The sequence below is a fragment of the Haemorhous mexicanus genome, chromosome 21 (assembly GCF_027477595.1).
Source record: "Haemorhous mexicanus isolate bHaeMex1 chromosome 21, bHaeMex1.pri, whole genome shotgun sequence".
Classification (NCBI taxonomy): Eukaryota; Metazoa; Chordata; class Aves; order Passeriformes; family Fringillidae; genus Haemorhous; species Haemorhous mexicanus.
In genome coordinates, this window is record NC_082361.1 from 9,899,079 (window position 1) to 9,912,439 (window position 13,361).

General features: G+C 43.2%; 1 protein-coding gene across 2 annotated transcripts in view; it reads right to left on the minus strand.

The window, feature by feature from the left end:
* PNPLA7 (patatin like phospholipase domain containing 7) overlaps positions 1-13,361 on the minus strand; it is a 133,199-nt gene that overhangs the window by 100,408 nt on the left and 19,430 nt on the right. For both annotated transcript variants that reach the window (XM_059865061.1, XM_059865060.1), the window contains exons 13-16: positions 12,744-12,836; positions 6,392-6,492; positions 5,077-5,223; positions 781-858 (exon numbers count right to left, since the gene is read on the minus strand). In XM_059865061.1, coding sequence (XP_059721044.1) covers positions 781-858; positions 5,077-5,223; positions 6,392-6,492; positions 12,744-12,836 — 419 coding nt within the window. The remainder of the gene's footprint in view (positions 1-780; positions 859-5,076; positions 5,224-6,391; positions 6,493-12,743; positions 12,837-13,361) is intronic.

Genomic DNA, 13,361 nt, shown 5'->3' on the forward strand with positions numbered 1-13,361 from the left:
AGAGCTCAATAACCCCCCCCCACCCAGATTTTAAAAGCAATTATCCCAGTGACAGAGCTATCATGACCAATGTGTTTCCCAGAAAGCTCCCCTACAGCTTTTGAACAATTAGGTGGTAAAATAAGACACAATAGTGAATTATTAAAAGCAGGGTATGAATATTTAAAACTAAGCAGGCACAATATTGAAAAATGCATTTCTCTTTGGGTGGTTATGAAAAATGAAGGCAGCATCTTGAGATATCAAGGAATAACAAGAGAATTGGGAGAGGAGGAGATAAAGGGGAATCACAGCTGCAGGATGAGGGCCATGGCAGGTCAGCAGAGCAGAGCCCAGCAGTGGAACTGGAGCTGCCCATCATCAGCTTTGCTTAAGCTCCTCTATTTACACAGGATTATTAGAAATGAAGCTTGTTATATCCTAAACACACTTTGCTATCAACAAGTAATGCTGGACTGGTTTTGTATGAGGGCTTTACTGCCACTGAGTGGCATCATCAAAGACCAAAGTGCAGGTGTGAGAGAAGGCTTCCCAGTCCCCACAGCTCCTGAGGAAGGATAAAGGATGACTCCACAGCTTCCCTGAGGTCCATCAGAGCTGACAACACCCAGAGCCCCACCCTGGCTGTGCTGCAGCTCCAGTCCTGTGAGCAGGAAGATCCAGAGCTGGGGGGGTTCACCTCCAGAAGAGGTGGCTTGGGAGGGGACAGGTGGGAATGTTTTATTTGCCATGAATGTGTAGAAACACCTCCTAGAGGGGCACAGACCCAGCCAGACTCACCTGATCTCCCTGCCTGGACAGCACAGTGCCAGCAGTGACCTGATGCAATGTCACTTTGCCATTCAGCAATGCAGGATTCTGGAGAAGAGAGGGTTGGAGGTACAATTTACTGCTCTGTGCACAGGTAAAGGTCCCAGAATGTGAGGAACCACCCAAATAAAGTAAGAATAACAGTTCAGACTATGTTACAAGTACTCGAATCTCTTTAAAATACAGCACCTATTTTTATAATTCTCTACCCACCCAATATTTCTTCCAGAAGATGAAAGAAGATATGATCCATTTGAATTGATCACACTTGGATTCTTAAGGATTTTCTATTCAATTTTCCCCCAGACTCTTTAAAGGGTCTTTAATGAAAAGACATCTGTATCAGCATGAAAACCATGAAACATCAAGTTACTTGCAAAGGAAGATGAGACTAGAGGAGACTCTCTGTATCATGGAGTACCTGGACAGGATAACCCAGCACTGGCTCTGTGCCAGGCCAGCCCTGGGCACACAGCTCAGCTGTGCTGTACCTGCAGAGCACATTCTCACACACACTGTCCAACAAAAGCTTCCCCAAGCTCATCAGCTCCTGTGTCAGGCACACAACAGTGGCAATTTCACTCCCAGCTGAAAAGCACATGGGAAGAAAGGGTCAAAGGGTCTTCCCAAAAGCCACCATCAGTTTGGATCCCAATCCCTTACAGTGTCAAGGAGATGAGATGGCTGAACCTAAAATTTCCAAACACTGCTTTCACCACCACAACCCTGCACAGCAGACACCCAAACAGGAGAGAGTTTCCTTTCCATCTCAAAGAACTGCCCACACAATCTGGGCTCCTGTGTGCAGTCAGGATCAAACCCTAAAGCTTCAGGCCACCTTTGCTTGGGCATAACTTTCACTCAAACCAGCAAATCACAGTCACAGACTGGTATGGTTTCAAAGGGACCTTAAAGTTCATCCAGTCCAGGGAGGGACACTTTCCACTGCCCCAGGCTGCTCCAAGCCCTGTCCAGCCTGGCCTTGGGCACTGCCAGGGACCCAGGGGCAGCCACAGCTGCTCTGGGCACCCTGTGCCAGGGTCTCACCATGCTTCAAATAAAGAATTTCTTCCTAATATTTAATGTCAGGCTGCCCTCCTTCAGCTTAAAGCCATTCCTCCTTGTCCTGTCACTCCATGCCCACAGTCCCTCTCCAGCCTTCTCATAAATCTTTAGAAATTCAATATTTTATCACCACCCTGAATGGGCTGGGGCAGAAAACAAGGCTCAGTTCTGAGTGCACAGGTCAGGCTGAAGAGAGGCAGCACAGTCTTGCCTCTCACAGCTTCCCTGGGTGCTTGGCTGGGCCCAGGCTGTACCTCAGAGGCAGAAGCACTAAAAGCTGCACTCACAGAAGAACCAATTGAGCATAAGAGCAGAGCACAATGTGATCCCAGTCATCAACTCCATTCCAGCAGGAAGCCAGCACAGCAGAGATGTAAACACTCCACCAGAGTAATTGTTCTGCCAGGCTGGAATTTTTCTATTTTGGGTCAAAAAGAAATAGTGCAAGTGAAATAATCACAATTATTCTTTACACCTACTGCTGATAAAAAGAACATATTTTCATCAAAAATAGTTTTATTAAAGCCAATCTGTTTCATGGGAACATATCCAATGCAGAGAACCTGACAAGCACCTGTCAAAATATTTCAGTTCAGCAACAGCAACTCAACTAATTTCTATAATGTTTTTTCTATATTTAGACATTTATGGTTGTATAGTATTATCTATTCTTGAAGCCAAAGTTGTAACTCTGAAAGTTCCTCTCAGCAGGGGAATTCAGGCTCCCCCATGAGCTCTACTTATCAAGAGCATTTTCAGGCTGCATCAGCTCAAAAAAAAAAAAAATTGCTGCCAAGATTTTCTTCATGTCTAAGACTACTTAAGTAGTGGGATAGATTGCACTCAGAGCTGTGAAAGCCTCAGCATTGGAGATCTTTAAGATCAGCTCAGCCAAAAACCTGCCAGAAATGACTTAGCAGTATCTGATTGTGCCTCAGGATGGGAGGGACTGAGTGACCTCCAGGCAGACCTTGGAATCCTCCTTGGCTGGGCAATCACTGCCCCATGAAGCAAGGAAAGAAATGACAAATGAAATCCATCCTGTCTCTCTCAAATGGGTGAGACCAGCAACCCCAAATTCAGCACTGCACAGCTACAGGGTTTAGGCTAAAACCTGCACTGAGCCCCCAGCCAGGAGCTTTCAGGGAAAATAAGGGAAATAATTACCCCAAAAAGCTCCATTTCCCAGCAAGTTTCTGTCTTTGCAGGACTGTAATAAATGACTGCAGCAGGGAACTCAAAGTTGGTTACAATAGCAAATTTAAGAAGCAACAGAAGTTATTTCTGGGTAACAAATTAGCAGGGGTTTATGGTAGGAAGTGAAAATATAAAGCAGTTATAAACACTTTAAATAAAGCAATAATTAACTGGGACAAATAATATTTTTGTCAAAGGAAATTCCCTTGTAACTCACAAAGAAGAGAAGCCCTGCAACACGGCTTAACCCTCCCCAAAGGTAAAGCTGAAAACATACAAAAACTGTAGGGAATTGCAAACCATTCATGACAGAGATCCAAGGAATTCAAGTTACTTAAAACAACAGAAAAAAAGAAAATTTTAATTCTGAAGTCAGATGCCTAAAGGCTATTTGAAATAATGCCTCTCTTTCTAGAGACATTTACCCTCTCTCTCTGTCACATGAAAAAAAAAAATGACCAACCAAACAACCAAAAAAACCCCAAAGCTACCATCTGTCCTCAAAACATCTCCATTTTATTCACTCTGATTGGCTGCTCTGAAAAATGACAATTTAAAATGCTTCCATCTCATTTTTTTTAACAGAAGACCTCACAAGAATTCATTTTCTTTCATGTAAGCAGCACTGAACACAAATATTTTGTACACAGGAAGATTCTTCTTGCATTGCCTGTAGAAGAATCAACTTTTGTTTTGCTATATGGAAAAAAAAATTGAGCTTTCAATTTCTGACATTTGGCCACATCTCACCAGATTCTAATTTGCTTGTGAAGAACTAAGGTGCTTGAAAATCCTACCTTATTTCACAGTATTTAGATCTTCATGCTACAAACTCTGCCTATGAGGTGCTGCATTTTAAGGCCACTGTTGAAATCAACTTTATCTCTGAACTGCTACTTGGTAATTATTGAGAAATTTATTCTAGACTAAAAGCAAAGTGCTATAATCAGGAGCTTCAGTAATCTTGGCATTTTTGCTTATGAACTGATAGTTGGATCGAGAACAGAACAGATGAAATCCTACTTTACTCCTTCTGCAACAATAATTTATTCTAAAATAGTCTGTAGCCTTTCATGAGGAGATAAATGCCTGAAAAAACCTGAAAATGAACATAATGAGACAGGTAAGGCTCCTGCAGGCTGAGAGACCTCAGATCAGTGAGGATGTGGAACAGGCACCCCCAGCCTCACAACTGGGAGCTGAAAGAATCCCTGACAGGGATTTTGAAGCTGCAAAGGGAATAATTTTGGAAGTCAGGAGAGAATGCTAAAATCTAGAAGTAAAATCTTTTCAGTTCTAGCCAAGTGTTGTTTGGTGACAGCTCTGAAGGCAGGGGGAGGTGCAGCAGCTGTGCCCAGCCTCTGGCAGTAGCAGCAGACTGGAATTATTGCAGAACAGGCTGGAACAAACCAGGGATGTCTGTGGCTGACTGAGACAGATGCAGAACTTTCCCAAACTGTCTGATGATCCACATGAGCAGACACACCTCTGTAGTGAAATGCAGCAGGAATGAGGAAAATAATTTTCAATCCTTCTTACACCACCAAGGGGCTCAGCAGGGGCTGAGCTCAGCAGGGATCAGGCACAGCCCCTGCCCTGGGCACAGGACCCAGCTGGGAGATGCTGCCAGGGCCCCTGGGAAAGGACAGGGACAATTCCAAACCCAAACAATTCCCTGGGATGCAGTGCCACCAGGATTCATGGGTTCAGCAATCACCTGGACCTTTAGATGACTTCCCACACTCATGAGGTGGCAGGAACTGCACATGTGCTGCTTGCAGGGCTAACTGCACAGAGAGGGGAGATTCATGCACTGCATTCCAGCCTGCTCTGTTGAAATGGCAGAATAATTCAAATTTATTTCAACCCTTCTAATGACTTCAACAGGCTGTTGAGTAAAACATCCAGCCCATCTCCACACTGAGGAGACAAATCCACTTTTCAGTTCCTGGCAGAAGGAAATGCAAAGCAGAAGCAAAGCCAGTTCCCCTTGCAATAACTCACATCAAGTTTCATCAGGGCTGAGAGGTCTTTCTTTGCTGCTTCCACAATGGCATCAATGTGTTTGCTGTTACAGGAGTCCTGCACAGCACTGTAATGGAAAACTGCTGAAGGAGTTTCTGTCACTGTCACTGTCTTCTTCAGTATCGACTGCAAAGAGAAGCAGCACAGCAAGGATCAGGTTAAACAGCAAGATTGGCACCTACCAAAACTGGCCTTTATTGCCTGCATTCTCTACCCGCCACAACTGGTGGTCTGAAAAAAAAGAAATCTAGGTTTCCAAAAAAGCAACAGCTTCCTAACTTCATTATCCCTGCATTTTTCTGCACAGCCTGACACTTGAATCAAACAAAGTTACTCATCACAGTTTGTGAAAGGGAAGGAATGAGAGACTTCACAAACTGGGCTGCTGCCAGCTTGATGGAACTAAAACTTTATCGACCCTCTACACAAAGATGGAGGAAAAGATAACATGTCTGTCAGGGTCACAGTGAGCAGCACTTTCATTCCAGATTTTAAGGTGCAGGTTTACAATTCAAAAGGGGTTTGTGCTCTTGACTTCCAGGTCAGTATTTGTAAAAAGCAGACCACAAAAATAAAAACAGATTTATAAATAATGCCTGGAAACCTACAGCTGATACAAGTTTTTAATTCCTTGCTGTAAGGAATAAAAATCTCACAAACAGAGCATGGTCTCACAAATCCAAATAATCCATTTCATGAGTCAGGGGAAGAAATACATAAAAAGTTACAGCAGTGGTTTCCCATTGCTCACCAAGGGAATCTCAAGGTGTGCAATAAAATGACTGGACAGCCATAACACCTACTGAAACACCTGTAAGTTAAAAAACCATGACACAAAAACAGTCAAGAGCAGGTTGGGTGGTGCAGAGAAGGTGTCCCTGGCCATGGCAGGGGGACTGGACCAGCTGGGCTTCAGAGGTGCCTTCCAACCCAAACCTGTAAATCCAAATATCCCAACTCACAGAGAGCCACAAGGGCAGCACTTTGGAGGCAGGAAGAAAACCTCTACATGACTGCAAGCAGAAGGAGGTGAGGAAGGGCAGGGCAGGAAGTATCACCAGCTGGGGGTTATGTACAAATCACAAACAGGACAGGAACGTGCCTTGAGCTGTTTTATTTTCCAGCATGAGTCTCATCACCTGGTTATGACAATGGGAAGATGCCATCAGCTCACATCCCAGGCAGCAGACCAAGAACCTAAAGTTACAACTTACTTTAAAAGTTCTTTGACCAATCCCACAAAGCAAATATGGAGCCAGGAAGCAGGCAGGGCCCTGGGGGGGAGCAGACCCACCTTGGCCACGCTGGGGCTGCCGGCAGCGTCCTCGGGGGCCAGGTGCACCCTGGCCCTCTCGTAGGCCATGTCCATGTCAGACTTGGCACCGCTGGAATTGTCTGCAAGCAACACAGAAATCCTGCTGTGAGCACCTCCTGCACTGCAGCTTCTCAGAAACAGCAGCTAACACACCAAGGGGAGCAACATGGCACCTTCGTGTTCCTGTTATTTCCCAGCTCCTTCTGACCTGGAACCTGAAATCCTCCCATGGAACTTGGGTGTGTGACACATCCCAGAATTCCCACAGGGTGCAGTCATTATTTGGAGATTTGTTGTGGGGCTTTTTGTCTGCTGAGAACTGGCAGAGCACTGAAGAGAGGGTGCTCTGATGACTTAAAACCTTGAGGTGTTTTTTATGGTTTTCTGCAAAACTGCCTGAGGTGATGCTGCTGATGGTTCATTTCAGCTCCTGCATCTTATTTTCCATACTTTACCAATCCTTGAAATCCTTCATAGGGTTCACATTAAGTTTCAGAGGCCAATTTCCTCATTTGTGAGAGCAGCTCACCCTCTGAGCTCATCTGTTGCTCCTTCTAGATGCTGGTGGGTTTGTGCAAAAGGTAGGATCTGCTGAAGAAATCTTATTTATTTTAAAAGCCTTCTTGGAAAAATTAAGCATATTTTCTATTTAGTTCTACATCCTTGGAAGTCACAGTGCCCAGGATGGAGCTGTCCTTTCTTTATCAATCCAGGTCACCTTCTATGCCCTAAAACGAGGCCCTGCTCAAGGGGATGGACACAGGAAGAATATCAGACAATCATTACAATAATAAAAATAATAAAAATTTAAAAATAGAAATATAAATAAAATAATAGCAGAAGAAGCCAGGAAAAGGCAAATCCATCAAATTTTCCTCACTGTTTTCAGGAAATTATTCTCAGTAATATTTTTTTCACCAAACTAAAGAATTTTTTTTGCACCCAATAAAGTGCCATTTCATAGGGAGAAAATGATGATCAGTAACTTCTAAATATCTCTACACACAAAGCATTTTGCCCCCAATAATTTCAAATCTTTTCTACAACTTGTCCAAATTGTGGTGCTGAAAGTTACATAAGAGATTCCCTTTCAGTTCTCACTTATTTAATTCATGAATTTGAAGTCAATACTACTTCCATTCCTTACTTCCCAATTTAAATACATCTTCATTACATTAGGTCCTTGGCTGTCCCATCCACCCTCCAGGAACTTCTCTGAGTTAATCAATAATGAAAACATAACTGGGAAACTCTTCCTATATGAAAACCTTGAACAGGATTCCCAGAGCCTGAAGATTTGCAGATGAGTTTAAGAATCATCCAGAAATTGCAATTTCCATTAACAAATAATTCTGTAATAATTTCAACCTTATTTCTATGCCTAATATATCTCCAAAGTAGACTATTCAGGAAAGTTTACATTTTCTTCCTTATACCTTTTACCTTCAGTCACTACACTGTCCTTACACTTTTGTTTTTATAAATACAAATTATTGCTCAGGAATAAGCTGGGCTCTTAAAAAGCAATTGTCTCTCCTGAGTGGTAAATTCTGTCACCTAACAAATTCAAATTTTTAGTTCTGAATTCTTTCCCCACCTGTCCCTCCCAAGAGACACACACTTGAATTTGCCCAGGATTGCCCCAAGCTTTGGGAAGTTGGCTTTTGGAACCAGAATTTACACCACTGTGACCTGTGACCATGTGACAATACCACCCTACCATGAAGGCCTGAATTCCATGAACTGAATTTCAAATCCAAGCTTTTATTTCTGAAGGGCTTGACTTCTATCTCCCACCCCAGCCAGGCCAAGAGAAGAATCCCTCTGCCACAAATATTCAGATTTATCTCAGACTACACTTTCCACATCATCTTGAGGAAATGGCTTTGAGTTCTGCCAGGGGAGGTTTAGATTAGGTATCAGGAAAAACCTTTCATGGAAAGGGTTGTAAAATACTGGCAGAGGCTGCCCAGGGCAGGGGTGGAGTCACCAGCCCTGGGAGTGTTCAAAGGACACGTGGGTGTGACACTTGGGGACATGGTTTAGTGGTGAACACAGGGTGGTGCTGGCCTGGCAGCTGGACCTGAAGATCCTAAAGGTCTTTTCCAACCTTAACCATAATCCTGTGATCTACAAATATAAACAATCCAACCTGCCACTGGGATCATAATAAAGTCATTTAATGATCAGCCTCCAAATAAGAAACCCAACAAGTTGACCCAAAGCTAATTGTCATCAGAACTAACAAGCCATAAAATACAAAACAAAAATAAACAGTATTGCTGTTGGTGCTATTAACTGAATTTCCTGCACACTGCACTATTGTATTTGCCTTCCCCCCAGACAAAGGCAGGAATGATGAATCTGACTCCATGGTCTCAGAAGGCTAATTTATTACTTTGTAATACTCTATTATATTAAAGAATACTATACTATACTAAAAAATAGAGAAAGGATACTGACAGAATGCTAAAAAGATAATAATGAAAACTCCTGACTCTCTCCAGAGCCCTGACACAGCTCGGCCCTGATTGGCCAAAGAGTGAAAACAACTCCCAGCAGAATGCAATGGAACAATCACCTGTGGGTGAACAATCTCCAAACACATTCCACATGAGCACAGCACAGGAGAAGCAAATGAGATCAGAATTGTTTTCCTGTTCTCTGAGGCCTCTCAGCTTCCCAGGAGAGAAATCCTGGGTGAAGGGATTTTTCAGAGACTCTGAATGCCACACTGCAGCATTACAGACCCCAAATCAGCTCTAAACAATTAACTGGGATAGGAGAAAGAGCAGCAGCTCCATATGAGCTGATCTGACTCCCCATCCATCTCCCTGTCCCCCCAAATCCCAGGGTGAGCCAAACTCCTGAGCCCCAGCACACCAAGAGCATTTTCAGCCCAGTCAGGTTCTGGCCCCACAGGCAGGGAAAGCATTTCCCCAGCCCTGCACCCTAAGAACCCAGGGAGAGGAGCACGAGGAGCCATCTAAGGATGAGAGCTGCTGTCTGCTGAAAGCAGCAGCCCTGCCTGGTGCCCACGGGGATTCCTGGAGCTGCTGCAGGACAAGCTGCACACCCAGCCAGGAGAGCAGGAGGTGCTGGGCAAGGAGAGGGATGGATCCTGCCTGGGGATCCCCACACTGCTGGGATGGGCACTGCACAATCATGGTGTCACCGTAACAGTTTCTGAAAAATCCTCTTTGCCCAGGATCTTCTCCTGGGAAGCTGAGAGGTCTCAGAAAAGAATGAAAACAAGAATTATCTGATTGCTTGGGAATGTGGCCTGGAGATCATTTACCTACAGGTGCATCTTTGATTGGTTCCATGTGAATTATTTTTAATTGATGACCAATCTCCATCTCTCAGCTGTGTCAGACTCTCTGAGTCAGTCACAAGCTTTCATTTTCATTCTTGTTTAGCCTTCTGATGTTGCCTTTCTCTTTCTTTAGTCCAGTTTTAATACAGCATTCATACAATATCATATCATATATCATATCATAAAATAATAAATCAGTCTTCTGAGAACATGGAGTCAAATTCTCATCTCTCCCCTCGTCCTGGGGACCCTCACAACACCACACAATGGCAACTGTCACACTCCCTGGCAGCATTCCTGCCTTGTGAAAGGGAAGGAATGAGAGACCTCACAAACTGGGCTGCTGCCAGCTTGATGGAACTAAAACTTTATCGACCCTCTACACAAAGATGGAGGAAAAGATAAAGTGTCTGTCAGGGTCACAGTGAGCAGCACTTTCACTCCAGATTTTAAGGTGCAGCTTTACAATTCAAGAGGGGTTTGTGCTCTTGACTTCCAGGTCAGTATTTGTAAAAAGCAGACCACAAAAATAAAAACAGATTTATAAATAATGCCTGGAAACCTACAGCTGATACAAGTTTTTAATTCCTTGCTGTAAAGGACCTCTCACAAACAGAGCATGGTCTCACAAATCCAAATAATCCATTTCATGAGTCAGGGGAAGAAAATACATAAAAAGCTGCAGCAGTGGTTTCCCATTGCTCACCAAGGGAATCTCCACAGAATTTCAAGGTGTGCAATAAAATGACTGGACAGCCATAACACCTACTGAAACACCTGTAAGTTAAAAAACCATGACACAAAAACATTCAAGGGCGGGTTGGGTGGTGCAGAGATGCCTTCCCTGCCACCTCCTGCCAGTGCCACACGTCAGGGCTGTGGGGGAACAGCTCCAACTCTTTAGGAAAAAACACCAAAACGATAAAAGACAACTTCTGTTTAACTTAAAAATAGAGTTAGGAAGACTTACTTCCAGGGACAATGAAGGGGTGAAGTTGTTACATCCCAAAAGCCCTGCTGTTTCATTTCTGCTTTCTGATTCCCCTGTGCCCTAGCCCAGATGCTTCCATGAATTAATTGTCTTTCTCCACCCAAAGTTACTACACTTACAGAGCAGAGCAGCCTGAGCTGGCAGAATCCCATTCCCTCATCTGCTATGCTTCAAGCTAGAACTACACAAAAAACCAGAACAGATTACAGCCAGCCCCAGGAGCAACTGAGGCAGAAGTGTTTTCTCCCAGAGCAATTTTTAGCAGTGTTTATTAATTGTAACAACAAGCAAATCAAGGAGATGTTGAGATAACAGCACTTGTAGACTCCAACAATTTTCTCCTCTCTGAATTAATAATAAACATGATCAATATTCCATGGAGTCTGAACACACAGTAAGCAGTGGAATAGAATCTGAAGCAATATCTTGATCTTTTCATTGCAGACATCAATACACTTTCTGTGCAAGCTAAACAGTGAGAAAAAATCAGCTCTGTTAACTGAGGCAAATCATAATTACCCAATTAGAGATGCTCCTTCTGTCAGTAAAAATTAGTTCTCTCTATCTGCTAAGCTCTGTGTACCTTGGCATAACTTTTATGACACATAAAAGGAGAAAGGAAGGAAAAATGGACATACCCACTGAGAGGTTTGCAAGGATCCTTCCATATTAAAGCTCCTAAGAACACACAGGGACTGTCCCTGAAATGTCACAGGGCTGCAAGGCAGAGCTCACTGAACTGTCTCATTTACCTGGGGAAGGGGCTGTGGTCAGGGCAAGGATTAATTAATTTACCACTGAATCAAGTCTGCTGGTATATTTTGTAATTCCTAGTGTAAAACAACCTCACACACGTGAAGATCAAGCCAAGCCCTGTGTGGGTCAGTCAGTATTTTCTCTTAATTTGCCTCCCTGGCTTAGAAAGATGATCCACTTACTCCAAAATTCTATTTCTCCATCACATCCACCCCTCTGGATAGTAACATAGAAACCATGAAGAATTTAAGAAGAATCCCTTTACACTTGCCCAGAGGAACTGAAGAGGAAACAAATCAGGCCTCCAGTGTCAAAACTGCAGGAACTCCCCACTGCTCTCCCCTGTGCACACCAGCAGCTTTGTGTGGCAGCACCAAGTGACACAAACCTTATCCTGGGGAAAGCTCTCAGGGCTCCCTCAGCCTGGCTCCCTCCTTCTCCCTTGTCTCCAAACCCTTCCACCCCTCACAGTATGCTCCTTTTTCCTAAGTCAATAGCCAAGGTAAACAACAAAAGCATTTCTAAAGTACCCAGGGCACCTTTATTCCGCTGATTAAACATTGCTCTATTAACAGTACCTGAGCATGGATTCCCTGGCAGTGGTTAATTCATTACTCATCTAACAGAGACAGATGCCTGTGCTCTGTGATTCCCACAAGAACTCCAGTTTTTCCACCTTGAAGCACAAAGCTGCCCTAAACACCAGGCCCAGAGGAAAACACCTACAGTGGAGTAACTGAAGCTCCCCAAGATGACACTGCAGCATCAAAGCAGCTCAGCCTCATAAATGTCTCCTCAGAGCATCCCATGATCCATCACCTTTATTATCCTCTCTAAAGAACATTCCTCTAAAAGCAGCAAAGCAATGTAATGTGCTTTTTGGGACAATCAGCCAAGCAAGAAACGTGTGTCATCTTATATGTGAAAGATGATGGCCTATCATCATAATTCAGTTTGTTTCAGTAATATCAATTAATAAAGCTCCTCATTTGCAGGTCTTGGTGGCCAAATGATGTTCCCCATTGCTGATAATGACAGCAAGGGGATGCTCTCTGGGATAATAGTCCATTTGTTACTAAATAATTTTTTGACCAATGAGTTAGGAAGCAGCACCACTGCAAGATGATTATCTACCATGAACAGGACTGCAAGATGATTATCCACCATAAACAGGAAAATTATCTAACCCAGCACTCCAGAGATCATGTGGCTTCCCCTATGATTAGATAAATTACATATTCCCCACAATTTTGCCAAGCACTACTTACTAGAAGCCTCTGTAGAGCCTGCATAGGGGGGTGATGAAAGGCTTCTTCTGAAAACATGCTCAGAGTTTTCTGCACCAGAAATCCTCAACATGTCTGAAATTTAAAAACAAATGTTGTAAACACAAGGTATCCCCTAATAAAGCAATTTCACTAACAATAAGAACCTTTAACTACCTACTGTTAAAGGCTGACTTAAAGATTTTGAAACGCAGATATTAAATATTAAATTTATTATTAAATTAAATTAAACCCTTTTCCTGGTTTTGATTTAATGATTTTTTTTTCCAGCTGCAGAGGCAAAATTCAACTCCATCTATTTTCCTGGCTTTACCTTCAGTACTGAGTCTTTAGGCTGAAAAGACACATATCCAGCAATTCTTCTGCTGGTGTCTAGAGAGCTGAATTTTCCCAACTCTGTCTCTGCATTCAAAATGAGGAGTCACTTATTTTTCCCCTTTCCTTCATCCCTCAATACCATTAAGAGCACAGTAATATTTCCCCATTGAAGCTAAAGGCTTCAAACCTGAAATGAATCTAAGACAATCCTTAACTACTCTGATAAAATAAAAAATCATTTGATCAATAGCAGTGATATCAACAGTGGATCAAATGTAGTGA